General features: G+C 34.8%; 1 protein-coding gene across 1 annotated transcript in view; it reads right to left on the reverse strand.

The window, feature by feature from the left end:
• The window catches only part of LOC117332843 (LIM/homeobox protein Lhx1-like), a 48,581-nt gene extending 27,963 nt beyond the window's left edge, over positions 1 to 20,618 (reverse strand). The window contains exons 1-2 of the mRNA XM_033891895.1: positions 20,317 to 20,618; positions 17,142 to 17,344 (exon numbers count right to left, since the gene is read on the reverse strand). Coding sequence (XP_033747786.1) covers positions 17,142 to 17,241 — 100 coding nt within the window. The 5' untranslated portion in view covers positions 17,242 to 17,344; positions 20,317 to 20,618. The remainder of the gene's footprint in view (positions 1 to 17,141; positions 17,345 to 20,316) is intronic.
• Positions 20,619 to 27,227: the final 6,609 nt, after the last annotated feature.

Raw genomic sequence — 27,227 nt, forward strand, 5'->3', positions numbered from 1 at the left:
GTCAATTCATCAAATGATCGGGACAAATTCGCTAATGAGTAACAGTTCATATATATTTAAACTCATTAAATATAGTAGAGAACGACAATTTAAATCCATCAAAAGCAAAACAAAATATAGTATTTTTATACAAGAATTCTCAATGTAGATAGGTATCTTCAGACTGCCGGAATGCTTGGAATTCAATAAAGATAATATAAAATCCTTGGTTAGTCAGCAAAACTACTTAAATGTATCATAGTGTTGTTAAGATTTACTCAAATAATCCCATCGCCATATCCACCCTCCACAAAGCATTTAACAGCTCTATTTATACAGCTCCAACTAACACCGACCTCACGTTAAACCGCTTTTTCTCAAGAGTGATATAATCTAAACCTGCTTTTGCCAAAAACTAAGAAACACTTCTTTGTCATTTTTGAAATCAGTAATAGAGAGCGGAGTTTGCAACGATGCGACATTTAATTTGTATTAAATCGAACTAAGATAGAGCTAGTCCTTTGAAACTACAATGAACAAATAGAAATCGTTGTAAAACCACAGGAAAAGCACGTCCGTATCAAAACCGCTTGAACGGCCAATATGAAATAATGGATTCCTTGCATAAAACTAGATTTTTTTTTTTAATTTCCCGTCTACGTTATCAAGTCTACATGTACAGTTACGAGCGCGGGAGATAACCTCGCGACTTCAGACCCCGAATTAACACGATGTTGAGCGATATGAATGGTATTATAAAAATTATCTTCCTCAGAAGCAGAAACGGGAGACGGTGAAAACATGCCCCCTCCCGCGTACTAGATAACACAAACACAAACATCTTTTTATTTTCTAAAAGGAAACCATTCCTAAGAAAACTAGTCATACTATAGCAATGAGCACCTTGAAAAATATCAAGATGTAGATGAATTTATAGCTTTTAGTATTTATTTAAGCAGTTAAATAAAATTTTGAAAATTTATGTTTTTTTCTTTTTTTTTTAACTTTGCAACCCTTGTTGCATGTGCTTTTCATTATAAAACTCTGCAGTCATCTAACGCCCAGAAACGGCCCTACTTCGTGAATGTTTCCTCATATCTATAAAAATTCATATTTTGTGAGAGAAAATTTAGCGGCCATTTGAGTTCAAAGGGCTCGTGTATAGTGAGGTACTAGCAAAGCATTTAGCGGCGGACGAGACACCGTTCACAGCATGACTACCGATTAGGGGGACTATTTATTACATCCGCGTAAGAATTTCCTCCTGATACCTGCGGAGTAATAATGACCAAAGTGTCTGAAAACACTTCGGCAAAATTCGGGTGCCATTTATTTTAACGACTTTTAAAAAGTATCGCCAAAGTGCAACATACGGGTGCAGTTGGTATTTGTTTATATAGTAGAATCAGGTGCAATGTGGTATATTGACAGACGTCCGGATCTAATGAGAGCAGGCATAATGCATGTAAATAAAGGAATTTTAGTGGATTAAGTAATGCATAATTATATATGTATTTTGTATAGATATGAAAACCGATAAATGATTTTTAAGAAATGATTTTGAAAGAGTAGATTCATAAAAATGTTTTAAAATATATCAATAAGTATCTTGTACTAGGAAACATGTAATCATATGGATAAGAGTTGGCATAGTTCAAGTCATTACGCCCGTTAAACTGAAAATAATAGTGCGTAATTTTACGTTTTCTTTAATTCTTAATTTTTCTCTTGACATTTTCGTAAATTAATATTTTTCATGCATGTGTTAAAATTATTGTATGCTATTGTTATTGATAGTGTTTATTTTATAACTAGATGTAGAGATATTTATTTTAAAAGCATACAACCAATATACATCGATAACCTGTCAATCATATTTTGTTCTATATTTGACCATATTTGAATAAATAAATAAATAAATACCATTACAGTTATTACTAAGCATAAGCCTACAAGCCTTTAATGTATTGACCTTTGGCCTCACTGTAACTAGAATACCAGCGTGTAATAGTATCCGAAATATGTAAATGAATCTGTTAGACGCGAGACAAAGAGAACGTTAGGAGACACACATGCAATCCGACCTGGTTTGTTTTCCCCTTCCAGATGTTTCATTACATCTACCCACATCTATATCAGCAGAGCACCACTAACGAGATTAGGGAAACCCTACACGAGATTTCACAAATCTGTGCGAGATTACAAGCATGCAATACATGTGTTTTACACAATTACTGTTAAATTGATTATTTACGATGAAGAGAACAGATTCTTTCTCTAGCCAAGAGTGCTAAAAGTGTTTATCGTTATATATATCAGAAATTTATTGAGTATTACTTATAAGTTTAAAGCTTCATGAATACCATTGGCTTGAGTATGGTGAACATTTGAAAATAGAATCTAATAAGTCTAGATATTCAACATTTAGCAATTGTGAAAATATAAACTCAAGTTTCAACCTCTATAATATACATTTCATAAAATAACCAGCCCATTAAAACATTAAAAACTAAATTGGATGGTACAAAGTCCAAGAGAGAATAGAACCATTATTGGTTTAGAGAAGAGATGCAAACATTTGCTGGCGAATAATTTATTGAAAACTATCATAAAGCTATTGGACTTCTAGGACTCGTGATAGGGGGAGTGTGAAACCGAAAGAAAAGTTAGGAAAATCAAACTTTATGCAAACAATTGTAAACATGTAGAAATTGAGTACGCTTACTTAATTAGCTAAATTAAGAAATAGGAGTAAACTTTGAAACAAACGACGGAAAGTATGAAAATTGATTATCTAGCATCTACATTATATCATAACGCATTTGTATGATCAGTATTAAAAGTTAGCAGGAATATTTTAGTTATTGATTGTTATGCATGTTTAAAAGAACACATTTCTGAAATGTTTTCCTTTCAGGAGCTCAGAACAAAGCAAAGTAATTGATTACATATGACTGTTTCAATTAAAATATGTGCTAAATACAAAACAAATAGGCAAGCACACAACACACCTACAATAGCGATGACATTTTATCAAATATTGCTCTTTCAGGAAACGGCTTTAAATAACAAATATTTTTCGCACTTTCAAGAAGATGATGGATGAGGCTGGGGATAACAAATATTTGTCTGAAGCGCGCGTGGTTTGTCTGTCGGTGTGCCCCACATTCTTTACAATCTGAGAGAATATCGATTAGAGGCGACGTCTTCTTAACAACCATCTCGATCTATAAACAGCTAAACCATTGACAACATATATGTATTCATTGTTCAGAAATCAGTACGAATTCCATGCCCAATGTCTTGATAAATATGTGTATATTTCAGCACGAATGCCTTTTGAGGGGATCGGAGGCTTGGCCAATCAAGACGAAAGGATAACAACGTGCTTACAAATAGCCCGGATGTTAATTCGATTTTTTTGGGTCTAAATCCGCCTATTTAGACCTTGTTTAGCATCTTAGCACATTGCATTAGATTCCAAAGGGAGCGATTAGTCCCATCATTAGACAGACCCGAGCCAGCAGGTCCTGGCCGAGCTCCGGATCAATGCTTAGTAAGCGAAGGCGAGTGGTAACAAATTCGGCAAGCAACACCCTGATGAAAAGCACTGTTTATTTGTGATAATGAGAGACGATTGAGTCTGTGGGGTCAATTTGTGTCACATCCTCTTTAATAATGCGCTCCTTTATTATCTCCGATGAAAATGAAAACACGAAACAGACAAGAAAAGGACGGCAGCGTCAACTTCATTAAATGTTGGACGCAAATCGAGTTTACGAAACCAATAATCAAGTTTAGTGGAATATTTTAGCTGCCAACAATAAAGTGCTCCAATTGTTCCTTGAAGTAGTATCTTGCGGTTTATTTATGATTTTTGTTTCAGTGTTTTATTAGCATTCCTCAAGGTTTCTTGGAGATATAAAATATGGCATGATAAAGGATCAAAACCTATTAGAAACGCCTACATAGAAAAAGATACTACTATTATGCAAATTTACTGTTAAGAGTTGGTATTGAGACATATGTTAGAAAAGGTTCCGAGCCAAGGTGCAACGCGGCACCAAGAATTCTTTATTCTATATTTGTCAAACAATAAAATAATGAATATCATTTAGATATAATAACTAATATAATATTTTTTAAATATTATTAATAATATAATAATTTAACTGATATAATGGACAAACGCATTTGTTATATTGTTTAGAACCGTTATTAAGGAATGAAATATATGTTTTATGTTTGCGCTTCGCAATATTAGATATTTTTTATATAGTTGCTCATAATTTTAACAATCGGGCTTAGAAATATTTCAGTTTAGTTCACATGTTGGTATCCTCTTGTAAGTTTTTATTCCATATATTATTTAATAATAAGTTAATATATATTTCAGCTACATGATCGAGGCTGAGTAATCGTACCATCTTCCGGTGACGTGTGTGGTACTAAATCCTATCTGCCACGTTATTAAAGTATTTTAATCTCTGATGAGTATTTGATTAAAGAAAATACGTCTAACATATTCAACCTTGATCAAAGATAGGATAGAGAAATAAAATTCGCAGAGTTTCTATGCTTCTACTTGTAAATTCAACTAATAAGCGATAAGACGAAATGAATTTACTTGGCTTTTCTTTAGGAATAAAAACTATGAGGTATGGATAAACATGTATATCTATTTTTTAAACTACTACTTATGTATATGTAAACCAGACCACACCAGAATGCAGCACAGGAAGTAATAGGAATTCCTTCCACCCGTGAGAAACTAACAATTCCAGGCATTTATCTAGATCTAAATCTGAAATATCAAATTAAATAAACTTTAAAATAATAACTTGATGATACTGATATTTTTCAGTTTTGCTGTTAAAATATAAAAGATTAATTGTTAATTAAGTTATCGTGTTGGTTAGCTATCTGTAATTTTAATCAAACAGGCATTTAAAGGTGAGGATGTTCATTTTCGTTAGTTAGATATTTTTCCTGATTAAAATATATTGTTTTCACATTTCAATTTAATTAAACTATGCTTTATACATACACCTATGATTGTTCTACAAAAACCTCAAACGTTTACCAATAATGAACCACAAATCCAGTTTCGTGATTCCGGTGCGATGCCCGGGTCATGCTACTACAAACACAAGGTCAGACTGTCTCAGACGCTTTGGTATTCGTCTTCAAATGTGACAAAGTAAGCTTCTTACTGACAATGATCAAAACGAATCGGAAGCGAACATTCTTTGATTTCCGGTATGTGACTGACTCAACTTTCGATTGTTGGGGAACAATTAAAACTTCAAACAAAAGCTGCTTAAATGTGAGTATATGGATCGATATCATTCCTCGAAGATGTAAGAACGCAAAGAATCTGATAAGACTCGCCACAGAGCGACATGATTAATATCATCAATTAATCATTATCTAAAGATTTCTAACTGCTTCTATAGAACTCAATACCTCTTCAAACACGCGTTAACGCCAGTAACGAGAGGGATAGATTTCGGATACTTAGGCAAGAAAAAAACAGAAGCAGAAGCTGATATTGATTGTCAGAGTAAACATTGGTTGGGTATTGGAGACTAAATGGTGCGAGTAAATGTTGTACTGGGTCCATTAGAAGCAGGAATGACATAGATTAGTCTGCATTCGATCGAAACGCACAGATGATCAAAGAAAAGATAATCGTCAGCTTCTAATTTACAAGTTGTTGTCACAATATTGCCGAGTGTGGAATGGTTTTATGGCCATTTAAAGCATCGTTTCTCTAACACTACCGTTGATATTCCTCTTTGCAAGAGAGGGGGTGTGTTGTGGACTAGATCACGATTACAGTTCAAATTGAAAAGAAAGATATGTAGTTTTTGATGTGATGATTCAAATTTATTTCATTTCAGACTACTTTTTATTGCCAGCCCGCATATGCTGTTGTTGTGTAGCCATATGGGTGTTTTGGTATTTTTTTAGATTCATTCACAAGGCAGAAAAGCTATTAACAATTTTAGGAGTAATAACTAAATATTATGCGTTTAAACTTTCATTTGTGTGTCGATTAATCGACCGCCATTCTTTTGTGTAGCCTTTATTGTACAAAAGACACGATTTTTTTAGCATCTTTCAAAATAATTTGCGAAAAAATGAATCAAACTGCTCCATACAGGTGTTTCGTCCTTCTGGAACTCGTCAGTGATGCTTAAGATAAATGGCATTATGAACGTCCGCATGACAAAAAAAGACATCGCCAATCACGAAATGACTCCTACATTCCGGTTTTATTGAGTTTACAAAGAGGTACATTTCGTATTTGAATAAGAAAACATACGCATCATTTTCAATTATATATATTAAAGTGCATGTTTAGTTTTCAACAGTTAAAATAAGATAGTTTTAATTGTATGATTAATATTATAAAAAAACGTTTTGTTGATGTTATTTATTTTATTTTCTTCTGTTTTCACGAACCACATCTCTCCTGAAATGTTCGTCTAGTGACCTTGGTGTCCAGAGAAAGTACACGTAGTCTAGAAGTCTTGATTTGTAGACGAAGGAGCAGGAAAGTACATGGTGATAAACAACTACTTTGCCCCTCTGCCAACGCGCCTGGCTTTACGAGATGGTACTGAATCTGGGCTGGCAAGATTTGCATCACATGGTATCACCGCATCCGTTTCGTCAACATTTTCTTGTCGTAACTTGGTTGGTCCGAGATTTTCCTAAGAGATATGCCGGAGAGACTTCCTTTCCAAGAGTGTATCAGGAAGTCCTTTGTGCCAGGAAGAGAGTTCGTTCAGTCGGTTATGTGTCTGACCGAAACCGAAATGCCAAATTTTACGTATATGTGATAGGATGTTAAATCTATATACAGTGTATTATAAATACTCTTTTTTAGCTAATGTTTATCTAACAATTGTAGCTTGTTCAAATAGACAGGCAAAAACAAAAACAAAATCAAATACATTTTGTATATATATTTTTCTCAATTTGAAATTCATTTCAGAATATTAGTATCACCAGCTGCCTCATCTTTATAAAAGATTAATATTTAATTTAGAAAAGTATTTTAACGTCATGACATCTAGCAATAAAAATGATTTCAAAAATACTTTCGAAGTGGACGGTAACGATAAATGGATTGTAGAACGATTGCCGTGAGGCTGAGAAACCATTAACTATGGCTTGATGATATGCAGGGTCGGATACCGTGGCTAAAGGCCGAATCATGGCGGTCAAGCCGAGACCTTACACACAGATCGTGGGCTAATGGAATCGCTGCTTGAAGAGTAAGGAATATTCTCCCGAGAGCCTAATGCAATTTTCGGCGTTGTAATACAATTTTGTAGACAAGGCGATACTCGTGACATGTTGGTAATGAAAAGAATGTACAAATCAGCTGTTCTCGCCATCTTCTCGTCCAACGGCACTGACAGCCGTGGATAGAGGTTGAGGGGTCAAACTGCATGGATTGTGTAATAGCCTGTCCGGAGTCCGGTCTCTCGAGTTCGTATAGGCTCTTTAATCCCCTCCCGACAACTGTACAAGCGATCATCGTGCGGGGCTCGCAGCCCCCAATTAAATAGGCAATTGAATTTACATTAATGACAGGGGTTAGACTGTGAAGACCCGTCATTAACGCTTGGTGATGACTGCGCCACAAAGACCTTTGATTTCCACAAAAAGACAAACATTTTTAAAATAGCTTGAGAGACTATTTATCGTTTAGTCATCAAATGAAGAAATGAAGGGTAATGGACAGAAATAAACAGTTATCTCCATTCTACTTGGTTGGTAGTTCCATTGGCCAATAACACAATGAAATCGATCCAGTAAAATCCGGAACGGACGTTATCAATCCGAGTCTTCTAGTTAGAAACGACGGAAACTTTGATTTCAGAGTTCTGATCAAGATGAAAGGATAAGCTATTTCTATGACGGATTTTATTTCTAAAACTTAAGCTAGAATTGAGTGTTTTCAAATAAGAAAACTGCATATCAGGGATTGTAGACACGTTTACGACCTACGGATAGATGGATCAGTCGGCACGCAAATTATCGAGATAAGATTAGCAGTATGGCGTGTTGATCTGAATGATGTGGAATCGGGAAAATGTCGAACAGCACAGCGATTCAACATCGAATGACCTTGCACCACTCCATCCCAAACTCGAACATCCATGTAATGATGCACTCATGTTCATCTCTGTCTCAATCCCAGGCATCCCTGTGTCACTGCATTTTAACCTACCCATATCAGCCTCAAGCGGTCATCTACGGCTCTGTCTCAACTTCACGGGACCCTCCAAAACATCAAATAAACCTAAAACGCTCCTGATCTACCCCATCTCTATAGTATTCCACCTCGAACGGTTCAATGAATTCTTGTATCTCAACCATGAATTAAGCAGTACCGTTAATGTACCCTAGGGTGCCAAGTTCTTGAGGCAGTAGTTAAATAAAAAAAAAAAAAAAAATTGTTTCTGTGCAATAGTACATTGTGTTTCTATTGTGACAATAAAGCAAATATTTATATGCTCTTCTCAAACCATGAGACTTTCGAATAGTACATCATTAAATACTGGAGATAGGAATTGACGGGGAAATCGACACCTTCCACTTCCGTAGTGAATAAATTGAAACTCGCTATTTATAGCAAAATTAGGTACTCTTAACAAATGTATTTCTCCGTTTTACAGGCAAAACAGTATCGAACGCGCCTTACAAACACGCTATACCCCAGGGTACGGGGGCTGACAGAGCGGTGCGTTTATTAGGCTACTTGAGGTCATATATCAACAAACTCGAACTGTTTTGTAGAACAAGAACTGATGCAGATACATGGAAATGTTACACTCCATATACAACAGTTACTGTGATAAATAAAGCTAAATGTTTAGCACTATTGACAAAATCGATACGGAGGTGTTGGAAGTTTAGGTCTTTCAACTAAAGTGCATATACAAATTATCACAAATCGTATCGCATATATTATGTAATAGATTAATAGTTCTATGTAATAGATTAGATATATTCTATTCAGAATTGTGAATACCAATTTCATGCTCAATCTAGGGAAGAAATGTACAGGTTTCAACTCTGAATAATATAAATTTAATTCATGTAAAATACAAATATGAACTTCATATTTTTGTGAAAATAAGTATCCATAAAACGGACAATAAAATCTTACAAAAGTTACACTAGCTTGGAGTTACTACTGCTCTTCATCAGGGAAATATTTTTCCTCTACTACATTTTATTGCTAAGTTTTCCTGTCCATCTTGAGAGAGGGCAGTAGTTGATCGAAAACTACGGTATTTTGACTGAGCAACTTTTGTAAGATTTTGAACTTTATTTTACACTAATTGCAAAACAAACTTTATCAACTCATATCTATCAATCTTGTTGACCGGATGGAATCAGTTCACGTTTTAATCAAGGAAAATTACTTAAAAGATTTGCTCCACATATTAATAAACAAGTAATTCTTGTACTTATTTATTTACTTACTTACTTATTTATTTATCTATTTATTAATTTATTTGTTTTGTCTGTATTTTTACAACATCCCTCTAAACATACAATAGCACAACAGCCGTATCAATGGTTGTCTGTCAATGGCGGGGCAGACTCTCGGTCCCAGACGGGTCCTAGGTTTTCCCCTCGGTGAACACTGATCATAAAGGGGATACAGTCGTTTGAATGGATGTTATTCACCGTAAACGCGACACGTTGTAGCCGTGTTGTTTTTCCGTAACTTACACGTGTCACCGGTTTGTAGTGTTAGAGGTAAACTTCGTCCCTTCTTTGATGTCTCGGCACTACGACTCCCCATCATTCCTAACGCGTCACATCCGGAACAACAATGGCGGCCCCCACGAGCTTGTCATCCAACCGACAGTAACATAGTAACAAAACACTTGTATGCCGTTTTAAACAGAAAGGAAAGTTCTTAAGTAATTGTGTTGATACTCGGTGGCTGAAGCTAAACACATTCTCTAGTGAGTAAGCAGAAAGGATTTCTCTCTCGAAGTACAGGCTGTAAAAATCGCATTTTATTAACTCCCTTTGTAAGCCAGGTTTATAAAACCGCCATGATTCTGACATCGGTCAAATAGCAACAGGAAATGGTTAACTTAATAAAACTAAATAGAACGGCGGAGGAACGGAAGGAAATGCAAACACTAATCGAACGTCGATTATTAAAACTCTTTAGAATTTTATATATTTAGCCATGTTGAAAGGAAATAAAGTGAAAAACGATATCAAATTCAGCAAACAATTGACCATAATATTTCAAAAACTATAAAGATTTTTTTATTTTTGATTCGTGTAGGACACGGCATTGAGCTGTAACTTGGAAAACCTCTATCATTAGTAAAGTATCGATTGCAGTATAGAGTTTTCATGTTCCTGCAGCAGTGTGTACGGTGCGCAGTTCGCTACCTGAGGGAGATCACATAACAATGTTTGTCAGGTGAGATAACGTGGGACGATTCCAGGTGGACGCCGTAATATCGTCGGAAATAAAAGACAAATAATCATAATGAAAGGAAATTCATCGATTTAAGTGCACATGGAATGTGTTAGACAATCTTCACAGAAGCATGAGTCTGATTGCAGAGAATACACGGAACATCTTCCCAACAGAAGTCGCTCGGCTGGACAATGACATTTTTCACGAAGATTATTATTTTTTCTTTCTATTTTTTCTTACATTTCTTCTTTCTGTTTCTTTATATAAAAGCTTGGTCTTTTTATAACAGTACTTGAAACTATAATGGAGTTTTCCAAATTAATGTTATTTCTATATAACAATATACATACTCGCTTTGTGCTAGTGAAGTATAGTAGTTTGTTACATTTGACAGATGCGTCACGGCTTTGTTATTAAGAGAAACAATAACATATATTTATATATTTATTGTCAAGTACTTAACGCCTGAAAATGTCATTAAATGGTCTTGCTGGCGACCAATCATTGCGGTTTGGAAACAAAATCTCTCGCGTTTGATATTGTTTGTTTACTAAATTATTGCCCATTACGGCAGCATTAGAGCTAATAATTAGCTACCATCATCGTAATTGTCAGAGCGAGGCCGAACCCGATACATCCCGTACTAATAGCATACTTAGGCGTCATAATTCGTAGAGAAAGTTTGACACAGTTAATTAAATTACAGCTAATTTCTAATTTATCATTTTATATGGCATTTCTACAACATAATTCATGAAAATTTTGTTTTCATCGCGAGTCACACTGGCAACTATGCCCCAAAGAAAAATAGGCCTAGCAGACGACATCTCCATTTTGTAAATGCCACGAGGGCCATCTCGCGCACCTCGTGCTCTAACGCAGCGGGAACACAAGATAATTTCCTCAAATTTTCGCTAACGTGACAATTGGACAATTTTTCATCTTTTACGGCCTGTCATTGCTTGCTGCAAAACTAAGAAATTATCCGTGCTCGGGGATTTGGACTTCGCTTGTCGGAAGATCCGCTGATGATCCCGGCCATAACCTAACACTCTGGGACATTTCATTTCCCCACTCCCCTTACCCAAAGGTCTATATAGAACACCGCCCTCCAACCTCGCGTGGGGGATTCATGCATCATTCTAGAGGTCAAATGAGGGGAAATGGGTTTCTATGACTAATACAAATCTACAGCAACATTTAAACCGCTGTCATAATCATTTCATGTTGTTTTTTCCCCATTTGCGTTCAGAAAACTAATTCCTCCGCATTTTCAATTAAAAAAACGTATAAGTTGTTTATTTCCAAGGCTAACATGAAATTTTAACAACAAAAAATCACTATTTTTATGATAATGCTAATTAACTTCCTTATGCTTCGTCAAAAACTATTTTAATACAAGTATTTAGGTGATGACTTTTATTCTTTTCTGTGTTTACAATACGTCCTGTCGTGCTACATCATATTGCATATCTGCCTAAAACCCCATAAATCATTGAAATTGGTTGCCGGGGTATAATGGGACATGTTAACCGTTGTAATTGAACCGTTGGATGATAACCCTTGATGACATCCGACACATATACATAAACAACTCGAGGACAACTGATCAAACCATCACATAACCGCAACGTACGACCGATAACATATCATGTTTGTGGATTTTCCGTATTTTCTATTTCTCCGCTACTTGTTTTTATTATTAGAATACTATGATTCTTTTCCGGTAGCGGGAGTTTACAATATTGATAAACTACTCCGGTATTTCGTAAGTTTCTGTATTGATGTGCTACTGCGCTACACATTTAGTGTCTTCAACTGAATACAGACTATTGAAAAAAAATCTGAAAATTATGACAAATCCTTTCTCTTGATTTCTTATTCATAACACCTATCACCTGGACCACATATCGCGTAATGCACAGATTACCATGCACGACACGTACACGGGCGCACGTGTGGGGTTTACACAAGCGCGTAGGTGGGCTTTGGGATATATCGCATCTGTCGGCTTATGTAGGGCTGTGCGATAGACAGAACGGGTTAAAGGACAGATATTCTCGGCAAAAACGTGTCAGATACATGTATGTATGTAGAATCCATGAGAAAGTGTTGGATAATGAACGTTTTGGCAAATTCCGATGAATGGACAATGTATATGGGTGGTTGGATGGGTTGCGTATTTGTCGATAGATGGATTATAACCAGGGTGGTGGAACGGATAAATAAAAACTTAGGAATTATGTTTTGATGTGTTAAAGAAGACCAATATATGCACGTGCAGACGCAATAGGACGGATCAGTGGATTTGGGGCGAACTTGTGAATATGTGGGGTAGGAAGGTGGATATGTACAGTGTATGAATGTTAGAATGTCGGGTAAAGATACAAGTTTGTATGCATATAGGAGGTAGATTGGTGATGGGTAAGTGGGCCGGAATGATAAGGGGCAATGGCTGTGGATATAAGGGGTAAGGAGGAGTTGATGGGCCGGATAGGTTGATAATGTATGTGTGTGTGATGTGTGGATATGTGAGTAGAGAAGTAGATATAGCGGACATGTGGATATTCGAGGAAGGGGTGTGGATTTGTCTGGTAAGTGGATTGGGCGGGTAGGTGGATATTCGAGGAAGGGGTGTGGATTTGTCTGGTATGTGGATTGGGCGGGTAGGCAGATATGTTGTTTTAAAGGGACGGAGGACTGATCCGCGAAGTTTCCAAGCTATGCTGGCGGCAACATTCACATTTCTAGGTGGAGTGGGATAGGAGGAATGTGTTTTTTGAGACCAATAATTCAAATGGCTACAACCACTTATTTAATCACAGTTTAACTACGTGGGACCGAGACATGCATAAGCAAAAAATGGTGCCTCCGGGCCCTCAGATGTGGAAAAGTCCCTACCGCATCCTAAGTACGGACACTATGTAAACTGGCGTAAGAAGTTTTTTTAACCAAATGCATCGAGCACCCCGCCAGGTTAACAGTAGGGAAACAACCAAGGGCGGACTGTGTATAGCTCAGACAAGAGGCGGGCTTCGTGGGTTAGTCACGGTCAGTCAGTACCTAACACACATACCAAACTGTGTTTATTTGTCTACAAGTATCACATGACCACGGGGATTTTGATATGTTCTAAAAATTATTTCTAAATCTGGAAATGTTTCTCTCGCTTTAATATGTAAACATTTACATAAGCTCATTCAGTGACATCGAGAACGAGAGGGGAATTTTGAAACAGAAAAAAAATGTAACATATCCGGAAATATGAGTCCGGTACTAGTTCGTTATAAGCATGTCAAATACTGAAACTATTGCTATTAAATCTCTAAATATGCTGAGTTTTATTTCGACCTTCTGCTCTAGTTAAAATAAAAACAAACATGTGAAGCCTACAGTTGTTTTGAATTACTGGCATTTCTGAAATGTTCTGAGTATCAGAAACTCTGAATATTATTCTATTTACCGAAGTTCACCACTGAGTCTTGATGCTGATGAGGGTTGGCAATAGAAAATAAACAATATAGAAGTAAGTTAAATTACTTTGTAAACTATCCTTCGTTACTACTACTGTAAATGGTGTCAAAAGTATACCTTTACCCAAGGGTTAGTCACTAACAAATGATATCTCATAAGTAAACATTATAAACAGACCATAGTGTTTAAGTTCATACTTTTATTTCCTGGATTTCTTGTTAAAAATAAATATAAAATTGTGTATTAAAAAACAATGATTTGCTTACAAATATCTAAATTTTTTTGCAATTTTCTTCCAATTTCTAGACTTATTTTAACCATATAAAAGAAACTATTTATAAAACTACTTTAAAACAATCCTAATACTGCATTTTAATATGCGTAATTACGTATTTAATACTTTATCTGGCTCTGTCTGTGGTTGTTGTAGAAGTAGTGTACCTATTTCTGAAGTAGAAATCACAAAGGCTCAGTAAGGAATACAAATACAGGGCACTTGAGTTTTTGTTATATTTGCACAATATTCAACCCAAGGTCTTCCCCTAGTATTGTACGGCTCTGTAAGGCCCTGTCCCCACTCTCCCCAGTAGTCTAGGGACACCCGGTACATTTTAGGTTTACAATGTACACAAACAATTTCAAAACGTTCCATACAATATTCTCAATATAGCCTCTCAACTAAATACATAGGGTCCTTACGCCAACACTTCATTGTGGAACCCTATAGTATCAAATATAGGGTCCGCAGACTCAAACAAACGCAACCACAGAGTCACAAAGTGCATTTTTCATACATCCACATTTTATAAATACTGCCTTCAATTTAGAATACGCGAAAAACACAATCTAATCCCGGACCCGTAGACGGTATGCCTGTGTATAATGGGAAACGCGTGCAAATATTATGTGGTTGTCTAAACTAAAACGGGTATATATAGCAAAGCATGCTAAGTTTCAACACAAAGTCGGGATTAAAAGATTCACTAATACCGCCGATTAGCAAAATTATATAAAACAAGGATTTGCGACAATAAACACTTCAGGATAATTGTATGATGAAGATTTAACGCGTCTGTGTCGTTTTATTAGATGAAAATAATAATCCGCAAAATCCGACATCCCTAATGATGCTAACTTAATCTGTCGGGGCCCCTAACTGTTAACAGTGTATATAACGGGGCTGTCATTTTGTTTAAGATAATTGGCGAAATAAAATAGACAAATATGTGAAGAGATCGTTTTGTAGTTCTTATTACAATTGTTGTAAAGCTAAAAAGCATTCTCAATTAATAGTTAGGATGACGGAAAAGAATAGGAGCAATTCCCGTTAAAACGGGATAAATGTGAGGAAAATGGCGATTATGTTGCCATAATGAAGATAAATTGGGCTGCGGTGGGGCAGAGGAGAGAGCATGGACGTCGAGAATACTACACTCCGTGGAGATAAAACTTCTTAGCATACAATGGACCAGTTCACGCATTTATATAAGTCTAAATTCAAAACAGACAGACTGTCTCCATATCCGTTTACAAAATTATTATGATTATAAATTATTTAAATTTGAAACATTTTGGATGTTAATGAAATTCAAATATGTATATTTCTGTTTAAAAAGAAATTCGTTACTATTTTTGGAGGTATCGTTTTTACTTTATAATATATCAAAATATATACCAACACACAAAATACACACATATATATTTATATTGACACAAGTAAAAGTAACCCGTCCGAATAGCTTTCCTTATGAATTAAACGCCATGATCATTCATGTAATGTCACATTTATATAAGTGTCTTAACACTTGTTTCCGATTCCTTCTTGTATAATTTTTAGGATATATATATATATATATATTGTTAAATGGAGATTGACAAATAGTTTAAACTAAACCTCATTCACAACTTGCTAATTTTTCATATTAAACAATAAAATAGATTCCCAATCAAGTTCAGCTATTAAAATATAAACTCAACTGACTCAATGTCATATTAAATAATGCTATTTAAACTCCAGCCGCACGAAAATAAATAAACAATATTATTTTAGTCTTAACTAGCTAGAAATTTTAGTTAATGAGTACACTAGTTTGTGTCGCAATTTATTTTAGAACACCTGCGCATTTCTTCAATTAATCAGTTTCCTACCCTAGCGACACCTATTGATAGTGAGCTATCACGTGACAGACATCAATTAATTCAGTACTACTGCAATTAATAATTCAACACTGCTAGCGTTAACGGTTTTTACAGAGAAACAGTTATAAATAAATACAAACGACTACAGCCTTGTGTATTCTCTTATGCTTACATATCCTACGATATCTAGTGGTGTTGGGGGGAAAACTGCTACATTAAGCTTTGGGTACTACGATATATCAGAATTATCGGAATCAGGGTATTATTATTAATTAACCATAAACCTTTTCAGATATTATAGTCGGGCCCAAAATATACAACTATAAGCCAGTTTAATTCCGGTTTGCTGTCGGAGAGGGCGAATAGGGGAGATAGGGAGAATTGTGGTGTTTAGGCAGGGGGTTATGTTATAAGTAAACAAGAGCAAGGATGTTAATCATTTACGAAACATCTTCGTACTCATAAACCACGCACGTGCAAGCTCGTGTAGGGATGGACAAGCAAATATCAGACAGATTGAAATAAATTCCAAAACAGAAAATCTTAATCCTACCATATTTATTTTTCATACATTTGCCAAATGAGAAAGAACGACGTAAATGACAATTTGAAATACGTATTTCGTTTTGCAAAGGAAGATTTAACAGTACAATTTAGAAACATTGCAGTTTTTTTTCTATTTGGGGATAATAAACAGCTTCTCTTTTGGGATAGCTAAAAATCATGAAAGCGAAAACTATCGGTGTTGTTTGATTTAAGATGTGTCGAAGTTTTGAATACTCAATGAACACGCTTGAGATTGTAGGAAATGTATACTTTCACGTGCTTACACGTGGGACGTGTGAAACCAACACCTTGCACGTATCAGTTGGCGTCTCTAACTCAAACATCCTTTAACTAAACATCCGCCATCAATAACTACAGTTAGTCAGCGGCACCGCTTTCCGGGGAATTTGTGTGCCATATAGAAACGATTTTTATTTAGATTGATATTAAATCCAAAATTTAACGCTATCAAAATATTATTAAATTATTTGAAATCGACTGAAATAAAATGTTAATTCATAATTACCTTGACATTTGCTGCTTATGTAATCTTCTTTACAAATGAATCTACTCTCGTCCATAATATAAAGTTCCTCGCCAGTCGACAGTTGTTTTCGACATATCATGCATGTAAAACATTTTAAATGGAACACTTTGTTTCTGGCGCGTCTCACCAAATCATTGGGAGAAATTCCCTGGGAACAACCGGCACATTTGGTTCCAAATCGTCTGAAATGTAAGAAAAGTGGAATGTAGTTCATCATAGCTTTAACAGGCACACGCTTTGGTTATAAATCACGTTTTACGTCGTATATAGCCTGTTACAGCCCTTTCTCATTTTATATCCAAAAATAAATACATATAAAATATAGACAAAAATTTGTAAAATATTATTCAACCTTCAATATACTGACAAAAAAAATCACACAGAAAAAAAAAAGTTTTAATCGGTAGCACCACGCAGTTCACATACAAATAGATTGTGGTAACATAAAATAAACTGAGTTTAAAAGTAATCTTAGGTTTTCCTTATGAAAATATCACTTTTATAATTCTTGACAGTGATAGATTTGGTATTGAGCAACACAAAAACGTAGGAATTTCCTGAATTGGACCCAATATAGATGAACCACCTGTAACAATATCCCTCGGAATACTAGATGGACGTTTAACAGTTTAAGGAAGTGATTTTTTCATTCATAAATTTGATTTCAATACTAACAAAAATTCCACATAAATGATTCTATTACTTTACGGTAGCGAATTCTTAAAAGTGTTACCTGGTCTTATATTGAGCCTGTTCTAACAGTTTGAAAGTCGCCAGTAGTAAACAAGGTAGATGTTTACTAAAACATCATGATGTTATTGTATACTACACATATACCTGATTGTATACAACTGCATAACAATTTATCATTGTCTATCAACTCACAATGAAAAATTGATGAGCAAAATCTGTGATCGATTTTACAGGTGTAATGTAGCCCCAGTAAATATGTATCACAGGGCTCAAACAATAAGTAAACAAACAGTACATATTAAAGTGATTTAAGTATATACAATTTGTATAGTATGTTGTGTTTGTCTAACCTACATAAAAAATACAAAATATGAATTAGGATGAACTCTTTAACAGTTATTAGAAGTCTTGACTCCTGGAGTAACAGTAGTCCATACCAACAGATACAGGTGTATATTGCTTTTTATTTATGTGAAAAATCAACATTGATGTATACATAGTATATGCTATTATATTTACAATATATCTCACATATTTACTTGACAACAACATATTTAACAAAAAAACATACTTTGTTTCAAGCTTATTATTATTTACCGTCAGTAACATGTAAGGTGGGTTTTAAATTTAAAACATTTAGTTGCACCTTATGTTTAGGAAGTATTAATCAAATATGAATTTGAATATATATGATATATATCAGGTGTAATTTTTGCTTTTATATAATACCTATACATTCTCTTAAAACATAGCATTGTTTCTTGAAGTAGAGATCATTACACATTTTATTAAATTTATTTCATTAGCATTTTTTGAAAAATTACTTTAATTGTAGAATTATGGATAAAGAGTTAAGCTAATGTACAATATATCCTTGTTCCATCAGCTGTGTGCAGGTAAGTCGACTGTACAAGTATGTAAATCAGAAATGATCAATACCCTGTTATAATATGTCTGCATGTATACCATGGTGTCACTATTAAATACCTGTAAGGTTCCGTCCGATTCAATTAGGCTCTACCTGAGTATGTAACCGAACTGTAACATCCCACAAAATAAAAGCTTAAAATCGAACTTCAAATAAGACGAACAAACGAATAAAGAGATATTTTTTATTCTGTTTAATTTTGTTCTTTAATTTTCAGAAACAAGTATGAATGTGTTTGCCAATAAAACTGACAGTATTAAGGGCGATATTGACCCAGAATACACTTAGTCTATCCGCCCGGTTATTATCACTCGGAAGTTCTTTATCAATACTGAAGAGTTGTCTGGATTAGCTGACAATTAGAGAATCCAGCTCTAACGAACCACACTCTATGTATTAGGTCTAGTCAAACATGGTATTAGACACGGATTTTTTTTCTGTAAGTAAGCCTACCTCTGATTAACAAATCTAATTAAATTTCTGACAATGACGGATATTTCAAGTACAGCGGTTATGTCCATATACGTTTTTTTAGGAATTAAAAAATCATTGCAACGTTTGAAATGGAGAGAGTCCAGTTCCTTTTTTTCGTGTAAAGACAGTGGTAGATATTTACACAGAGAGCAAATATTAAACGTTCCAAACAGTTGAAAAATTGATTTGTTAAAACGGTGTGGTTGAAAGCAAGAAGGATATGTAAATAATTAACTGAATTTTACAGAGAACAGCTAGATTTTACTGATACTTATGCACGTTTGAATTCAAACGTAACGGAGCGAGGTAAGGTTGTGTCGCGAACGTAAATAATGGATGATCTTGGATGTTCCCCGAAGTATAGACAGACTTCCTAATCCACCATCAATGTCATGTGCAAGCGTGTAGAGGTTTGACATCTTAAAAATAGTAATATATTGGTAATAAATTGGTAGGTATGCAGCTATCATAATGTTCTCTTTCCTATATTGATAATATAATAAGTGATTACTTATATGGTATATTATTGTCTGTATCCTATATAATTAAAATATATGCTATATGCATCATTATTCTATTCGTTATATTTATATATTTTATATTAATATATTATATTTATCAATTATAAATCGAACATAACTATCAACTGTAGGAAACAAAACACTGTAAGTGTTCTATAGTTTTTGTAATATTACTCCCTTGCTCTATAAATATCAATTTAGATATATCTGATACATGTGTCAATCTGCTCACTGTTAGGTCAATCTGACTTTTATTTAGAAATGCACGTTTTGCTATAATATTATGTATTTGATTAATATAAAATTTACTCTATTTCAATTTTAGCATGTCATTATAAAGAGTAAACAGAAACCTGTTAAAATAGTTTACACGTCTAATAAATTATTAATACTTCAATATTTTTATGAAATAAATTAAATATGTTGTAAAAAATTTTGTGAATTGAAATAAAACTTGGACATTGAAAAATGCAAGGTCGTATTGGACAAACCGAAACTAGATACTTCTGTCGGAGTCGAGTTACTGGCTGATACCTACCGGAAGAAGTCTGTTCTGCAGTAGAGTTTTCCGTCCCTGGAGAAGCATTTGTCCGTGAGTGGACACCTACAGTCCGAACATTGGACACATTTCACGTGCCATGCCCTGTCCAGGACGTTGAGCAGGAACCGATCCAGGATAGGACGTTCACACCCGGCGCATTGCACCGCGGCGTTTTTACCCCCAACCGCCAGGGTGATAGGTGGGGCCAGCTCCCGCGGGGATACGGGTGAGGTGGACACCCACGGGCGTGAGGGAGGGGTGAACACCCACAACTCGGCGGATGAAACTAAAGAAAAATATCACAAACTCAGAAAAACAAAAGTAGTAAAGTGGATTCCTTCAGCTCGTGTAGTGTGAATCGGTCCAGTGTTTACCGGGTAGCTTCTTGTGTTTTGTTCCAGTAAGTAGTCGAATAACTAAACAGTAATAGCATTACAAAAGACACCCGTTACAAACATTTGGTTAACACTTCCAATTTTTAGTGTACTTGTAGAAGAAACTGTATTTCCTGGTTAGAGCAAAGCTGAGTCCTGCCTATGGACGCTGTTGGACTTCACAAACATGTAGACAATTTTTGGCTGAATGACAACTCCCTGTAGTCTGTCAATCCGGAGTTTTTTTCCTCTGTTTTCACTTTAGAATGTTGAGATGTGGCTGGTTGTGTGTATGCGAGTGGTGTGAACCATCAATAACGACCGGTTGGGGTAGGTCCTTCTCGCGTATAGTCAGCTTTTTATTGGTGAAACCGGTGTGTACCGTTTCATGGTATAAGACTTGAAAGACACCCTTGGAGTGGGCGTGGCTTATACGACAGAGCGACGTCAATCAAAGCGAGTCCCTGGAGCCTACGGCTGCAAACACGAAAGGAGGCGTGTCCAACATTTGTCGGTCGATATCGATACGGGAGAGCGAGGACTTTCAGAAATTATAACTGAACCTACAACAAAATGAACAGCGATGCAGTATGAATCTCTTTTCGCTAAGGAAAATATTTCGTATAGATATATTTCATTTTGAAATTAAAATTTCTGAAATTATATAAATAAAAACATCAATATATCGTATAATGTCTATTTCCAGACAGGGACACATACAATCTAAATGTAATATTTTATTTTTTTTACTGAACGATACATTTGACGAGTGATTATTCGTAACATAAATAATACCTTTGTGTATTAAACGAAGTAAATGAAATCGTATCTTTTTGTCTGGTAAGAAATACAAATGAATGCGTTTTATTAATTCTCTGTGTCTAATAAATTAATTCTGCTTTTATTATCATAATGTATACGTAAGTCCGTGGTTTTCCATAGAAAAAAACAATCCCAAAATTTACAAATAAAATCGATAAATCGCCCGATCGAGACTATCGCACATGGGGATTATAAATGTATAAACTTTCTTAAGAACTTATCCACAAATAACGGTGTTTCTTTACCAAATACCTAGTTGAGACAATATTTATTTTGCCTGTCGAAAGTCTTCACAGCGGATATGGTCACTCGGACCGGTCAGTGGACATAGCGCACTATATAGAGAGCAGGTATGAGCTTGGTCACCATATACATAGTAAAGTATATAGAATTTTGACGAAAAATAAATAACATTCTATCACAATATTTGACCAACTTTACTGTGGCTGTATATCCCCTTACACCTGTGTTGTGGCGCGGGGACACGGGATTGCTTCATCGTATGTTTGCTAAGACAAAAATCGTAAGGTGGCTACGATTTGTTGACTTAGGTAGACATGTTAAGCTTTTATAATGCGTACATGAAGCTAAAGATAAACAAAACTTCACGCAAAAACACATTGTTTTTAGTGCGAAGTGGAACTTCAAGGGCTCGTATAGGGGATGTACATTTTCCGTAGCTATAGTATTACTATATACCCGTAAAAGTCCTAAGTCTTGTCTAGGTTGGATCAGGAAAAATGAAGTTTCCACATTCATTTCATAAACCGATATTGAAAATAATGTTGACAATTATTAACTATGTTTTGTTTATGCATAAACGGTTGACCATGACTTTCAGACGTTCTGCGAATCTACAGGAAATTATTTAAAAAAAAAATGAAATTTAAGGTATTTTTAAACCAATTATGACCAATAACCATAGGTGTTGGTGAATTACATATGTAGTATATAATCATAAAAAACAATGATTATATATTTAAGTTTTTTGGGCTGTAAAGTCGAACCATTTCAGATTACATTAAAGTGAGGTTAAATAATCTGCTTACTTGCAGTGATAATAACAGAAAACAATAAAACAAAATCATTAATAACTTAAATTAAATATTGGGAAACATAATCGAGTCATAAGAATATTAATATAAATATAAAGTCATTGTTCTTTTGGTATTCACAAATGTCGCGAATTTAAACAAAAACATTTTCTAAAAATATGTTTTAATCAATCATCAATCATGTTATAAAGTCATATTTCTAAAGACAAAACATATCCTAACGCATGCTTCAGAACACACGGAATGAGGAGATACATTTCTCGATTTTCTTTACTGATTTTTTCTGAAACTCTGTCAAATATCATCTTATTTTCTAAGGCCCCGCCTTGTCGATGAAAAGGTCACCTACATAACCTATTAAAACGACCAACTAGGTACAGTGATATACATGTATTCTTATTCCGTGTGGGAAAAAAACAACTCTTATCGGTACGTTTCGTAAGGATCATGATTCTACATAAATACATGTAAAATAGTATGGATTTATTATTTCTTTCTTTATTCAAAATAGCACGGAACAATAAAGATAAAAACAGCTTGACGTACAAAACGTTTACGATGTTACACAATTTGTGTTATTTATTAGAATATCATTTGACAACTGTAAAAATTCAGCACACAAACTGAACTTGTCTATACCAGCGGAAGGAATCCATTGCGTTTGTTGCAACATCCGAGACCGCCCGGGAGGGGAGGGGGAGAGACACGTGTACCTGGTTCCTCTACCCCACCAGGATCTGCACCACTCAAGGACGTGTCGTAGGTGACAGACTCGTCATCATTTGCATATTTCAGACCCCCGACGGACACCAGGGAGCAGACATTCCAACAAACATTAGCTCGCTGTCACGTTAAGTATTGCCAATAATATGGAAGAAGTGTATGTCGAATCATAAAGTATGTGTACAATGTACCCAATGACTCATGCAAATTATTTTCCCGTCATTTGCATATGACCCGTACTGACCCCGACCATGAGATATTTTGCTGATCGGATAACATGGTCGTGTTTTACGTGAAAATATTCTTGTTTTTAGTAACATTTACATGTATTACTTCACCTAGCACGCCCTTTCTCAAGCTAATTATCACTTGTAACTCTAACCGAATTTATGAATCAGCTGACTATTAAATGGACATTAGAAATAACATTTTAACACAGGCATTTGGTACAAAAATTCCCAACCGATGGTCTATACTTATGTTAATACATATACATGGATGTAGTGCACGGCCCGCACTAATTAAAAAATTAATACCAAGTCCCTTTGCATTTTGACCTCATATTAAAATAAAAATATCTAAAATAATTCAATAATTTTAAATGAAAATATACTGTGGATCATCTTGATGAATTTGTTATTCGTGTACGAGAAATACTGACCAATTAATGTGGTTAATTAGCGTACTTTAATTAAGTTTAAGCTGTGTATAATTAACAACCGTCTTGTAGATACCTACATAGATAGAGTGTAACACTTGTAAGACACACATCACGATCTCATTAATGTAAGCGAGTCAAATCTCTGAAATATAGATCCACTAGTATGTAGAATTCAGACAAACACTAGCTACATGTAAATCACACTGCATTAACCAATTATACTGTACCTGGAACAAGAACAAAATCAGCCAACGACGACAACGACGACAACGACAATGATAACGACAACGAGAATGTCACGACGACAACAACGAAAAAACTTTTTTTTTTATATATTCGTTGATATAACCAATATGATATAAATAACAATGGTAATCGACATCCTGTTCTGTGTTTTGTAACGTAAACAAAATGTACGTGTAAGCACATGTTTAATGTATGTAGATATATACATATACATATCGCAAATTGTGTGAGCAACTATCAGCTCTTGTGACAAAAGTAACGAGTTATCTTGAGTTTGTATTAGGAAACTGTGATAATGCTAATGTAATTATGTATCGGTCGGACATTGATAAGTTTTTGACAGACATCAGACACTATCATTGATACAAATGACAGCACAGTTCTGTACGTAATGCAATTATCCGTGTTCCTTAACCATGTTAGCCATGTAATTGATAGTCTATGTAAAAGTTCGTATAGAAATGTCACATCTATCATGTCATCATTAGCTATGTAAATAGTATGGAAAACGAAAGTAAGATGTGGTTTATTTAACTAGTAGGATATTTTAAGCTGTAGTAGCTTACTTACGCTTTACCTTATTTGTCATGGAAACAGGGAGAAATACATGTATGAGAAATATTACAAAGTTTAGGTTTTGTAATTATTAAGTGTAAAATGCAGAAAGTGTTGATTTTGATTTAAGTCTTTTATTGAAATTAAGCGGACTATAGATTCATTTTTATACATCAAGAGGTCAAAACTTATTGAAACATTGTTCTCTCTCTCTACAATCTTGTTTATTTGTGTAACATGCACAGATTGAACGCTCGGATTGATAAATGTTTATATGCATTTACTTGTAATTATAGTACCGAGCTGTTTGGCACCACTGGGCATGTAATGTGTCCATCTACAAACAAGAAATAGCGATGCGAAACGGAATATAATCATAATTTTGGCCTTGTACACACTTCAGTAAGCAGAGTTAAATCAAGATAAATTACAAATATATACATATTCGTGTAGCACGTGTGCATTGTTTAGCTACTGGTTTTAAAAGATACAAGAATGAGGTGTTTTATCAGTAATTTGTTATGTACAGATCTCATGAAAATTGTGTCAAGTCCCTGTGCACAGAACTACTATTTCAAAGATTATCAATTAAACACCAAATCAAAGTTATTCTCATTCCTCTTCTTGTATTTTTCGTTTAGATCCGCCTAGTATCATGTTATAATTGTATGGCATATTATGCTGCGTGTGGCCTTTTTTTTTTTATTTGCCGAAACCCATGGATTTTCGGAAATGAAATGTTTCAGCATCGAAATATTGCTCTAAATAATGTTTATTTTAATCTAACATTCCTGCTCGATGTTTGAAATATCAAAACATTTCCTTACAAATCTAATCCGATGTTCTATGAAATGTAAGTTACATATATAATCACAGATTTGTCTGATAGAAGTCCGTGACATTGTAGAATATGTTTTCGATTCCATTTAAGCAAATCGTTCTGTTTTGATTCACACCATTCTATCATTTTCTGTATAAATGGCAACATCAGAGTGTAACTTGATAAATATCTTCGGGTGTGGACATGCTGAAATACACATTGTTAAAATACTTTAAGATAACACCCGAGATAGCTCTTCACCTAACATTATCTTGTCAACGTACAACAAAAACGGAACCGGAATTAACCAATTATATAACAGAGAGAGTCATCACCGGACCGTATCAATTGCCGGGAGAGATGTTAGTCCAAGTGTAAACCCGTCAACCGTTCAATAAAAACACAGGTGAAAAGATCGATGCGATTATCGAGCACTTAGTACATCTGATCCAATTATCTATTGTGTTTTATATTTGGTAACAGGTAGATAAGGGCCACGACAATAGGATAATCTCGTTAGTTCAACAAATCCAACAATCATTTAGCTAAACTGCTTATGGCGGTTCGTCAGAAGTGTTTCGGAGAAAGTTAGTCCTCAACTAAACAAGACTCGTCCTCTGGCCATTCCAGTTGTTCAGGAATGTAACACTCCACTGACGGGTGATGCTTGTTTCCTTTAGTGCCTAAGACACCATTTTGGAACCGAGGTGTGAGATTTCACAAATTAGGAATAGATGAAAATGTGGGTTATCGCGAACGGTTCGATTGTAATTAGCGTCAAGTATGTCAGACGTTTCGACCTTCAAAAGGCTCTGACCTTATCACAAACAGGGAATTTCGTGTTAAACCTTGTCTCGATAAAACGATGACAAATCCGGACATGGTCATTTATATATATGATACGGAAATGGATCTATACCGACGATGTTTAAAAGTAGTTTTTGATCCTTCCGCATATTTTATCAGAATTCAATCGACCATTTCAATAGTCTATTTCTCTGGAAGGAATTCTGATTAGAAATTTGTTCCAAACGATGCCAACGTTATCATTCACTTTCTCATCGAAAACACATCAATTCCAACAATATAAGGCTATGATACATCCACAAGTGTTGTTTAAAAATGGTAAATTGATAACAGGCTAAAACGCGAGATTTCACTTTTAGATACTATTAACTCTGTCATACAAACACTTTTCGTTTCACATTCATATAATGTCTTATAATTAAGTCTTGTCTAATATTCCTATACTATATGTAATATAAAACAATGTAATTTATGTTATAAATATCTATATGCATATGTAATTTTCGTTTTATATACTTATTATACAATAGATATCTACATTTCCTTTGATATACTAATATAGATGTTTATTTATAGTTTTCTACTAGACATCTAGTTTTCTTATGGTACATATCTAATACTGTGTCTGATGATATATCATTGTTCTCTTTATTTCCTCCAAATAATGAATATAACAATCTTTCCAAATTCTACTTACATTGTGATGATGTAGATGTATAATTATAGTTTTCTAGGCATACATTGGTATCTAATGATGTAGATGTATAATTATAGTTTTCTAGACATACATTTTCACTTATTGTACATGTATCCAAACTCTTCACGTTTTATATACCGTACGCGTA

Source organism: Pecten maximus, chromosome 8, assembly GCF_902652985.1.
Source record: "Pecten maximus chromosome 8, xPecMax1.1, whole genome shotgun sequence".
In the NCBI taxonomy this organism is placed as follows: Eukaryota; Metazoa; Mollusca; class Bivalvia; order Pectinida; family Pectinidae; genus Pecten; species Pecten maximus.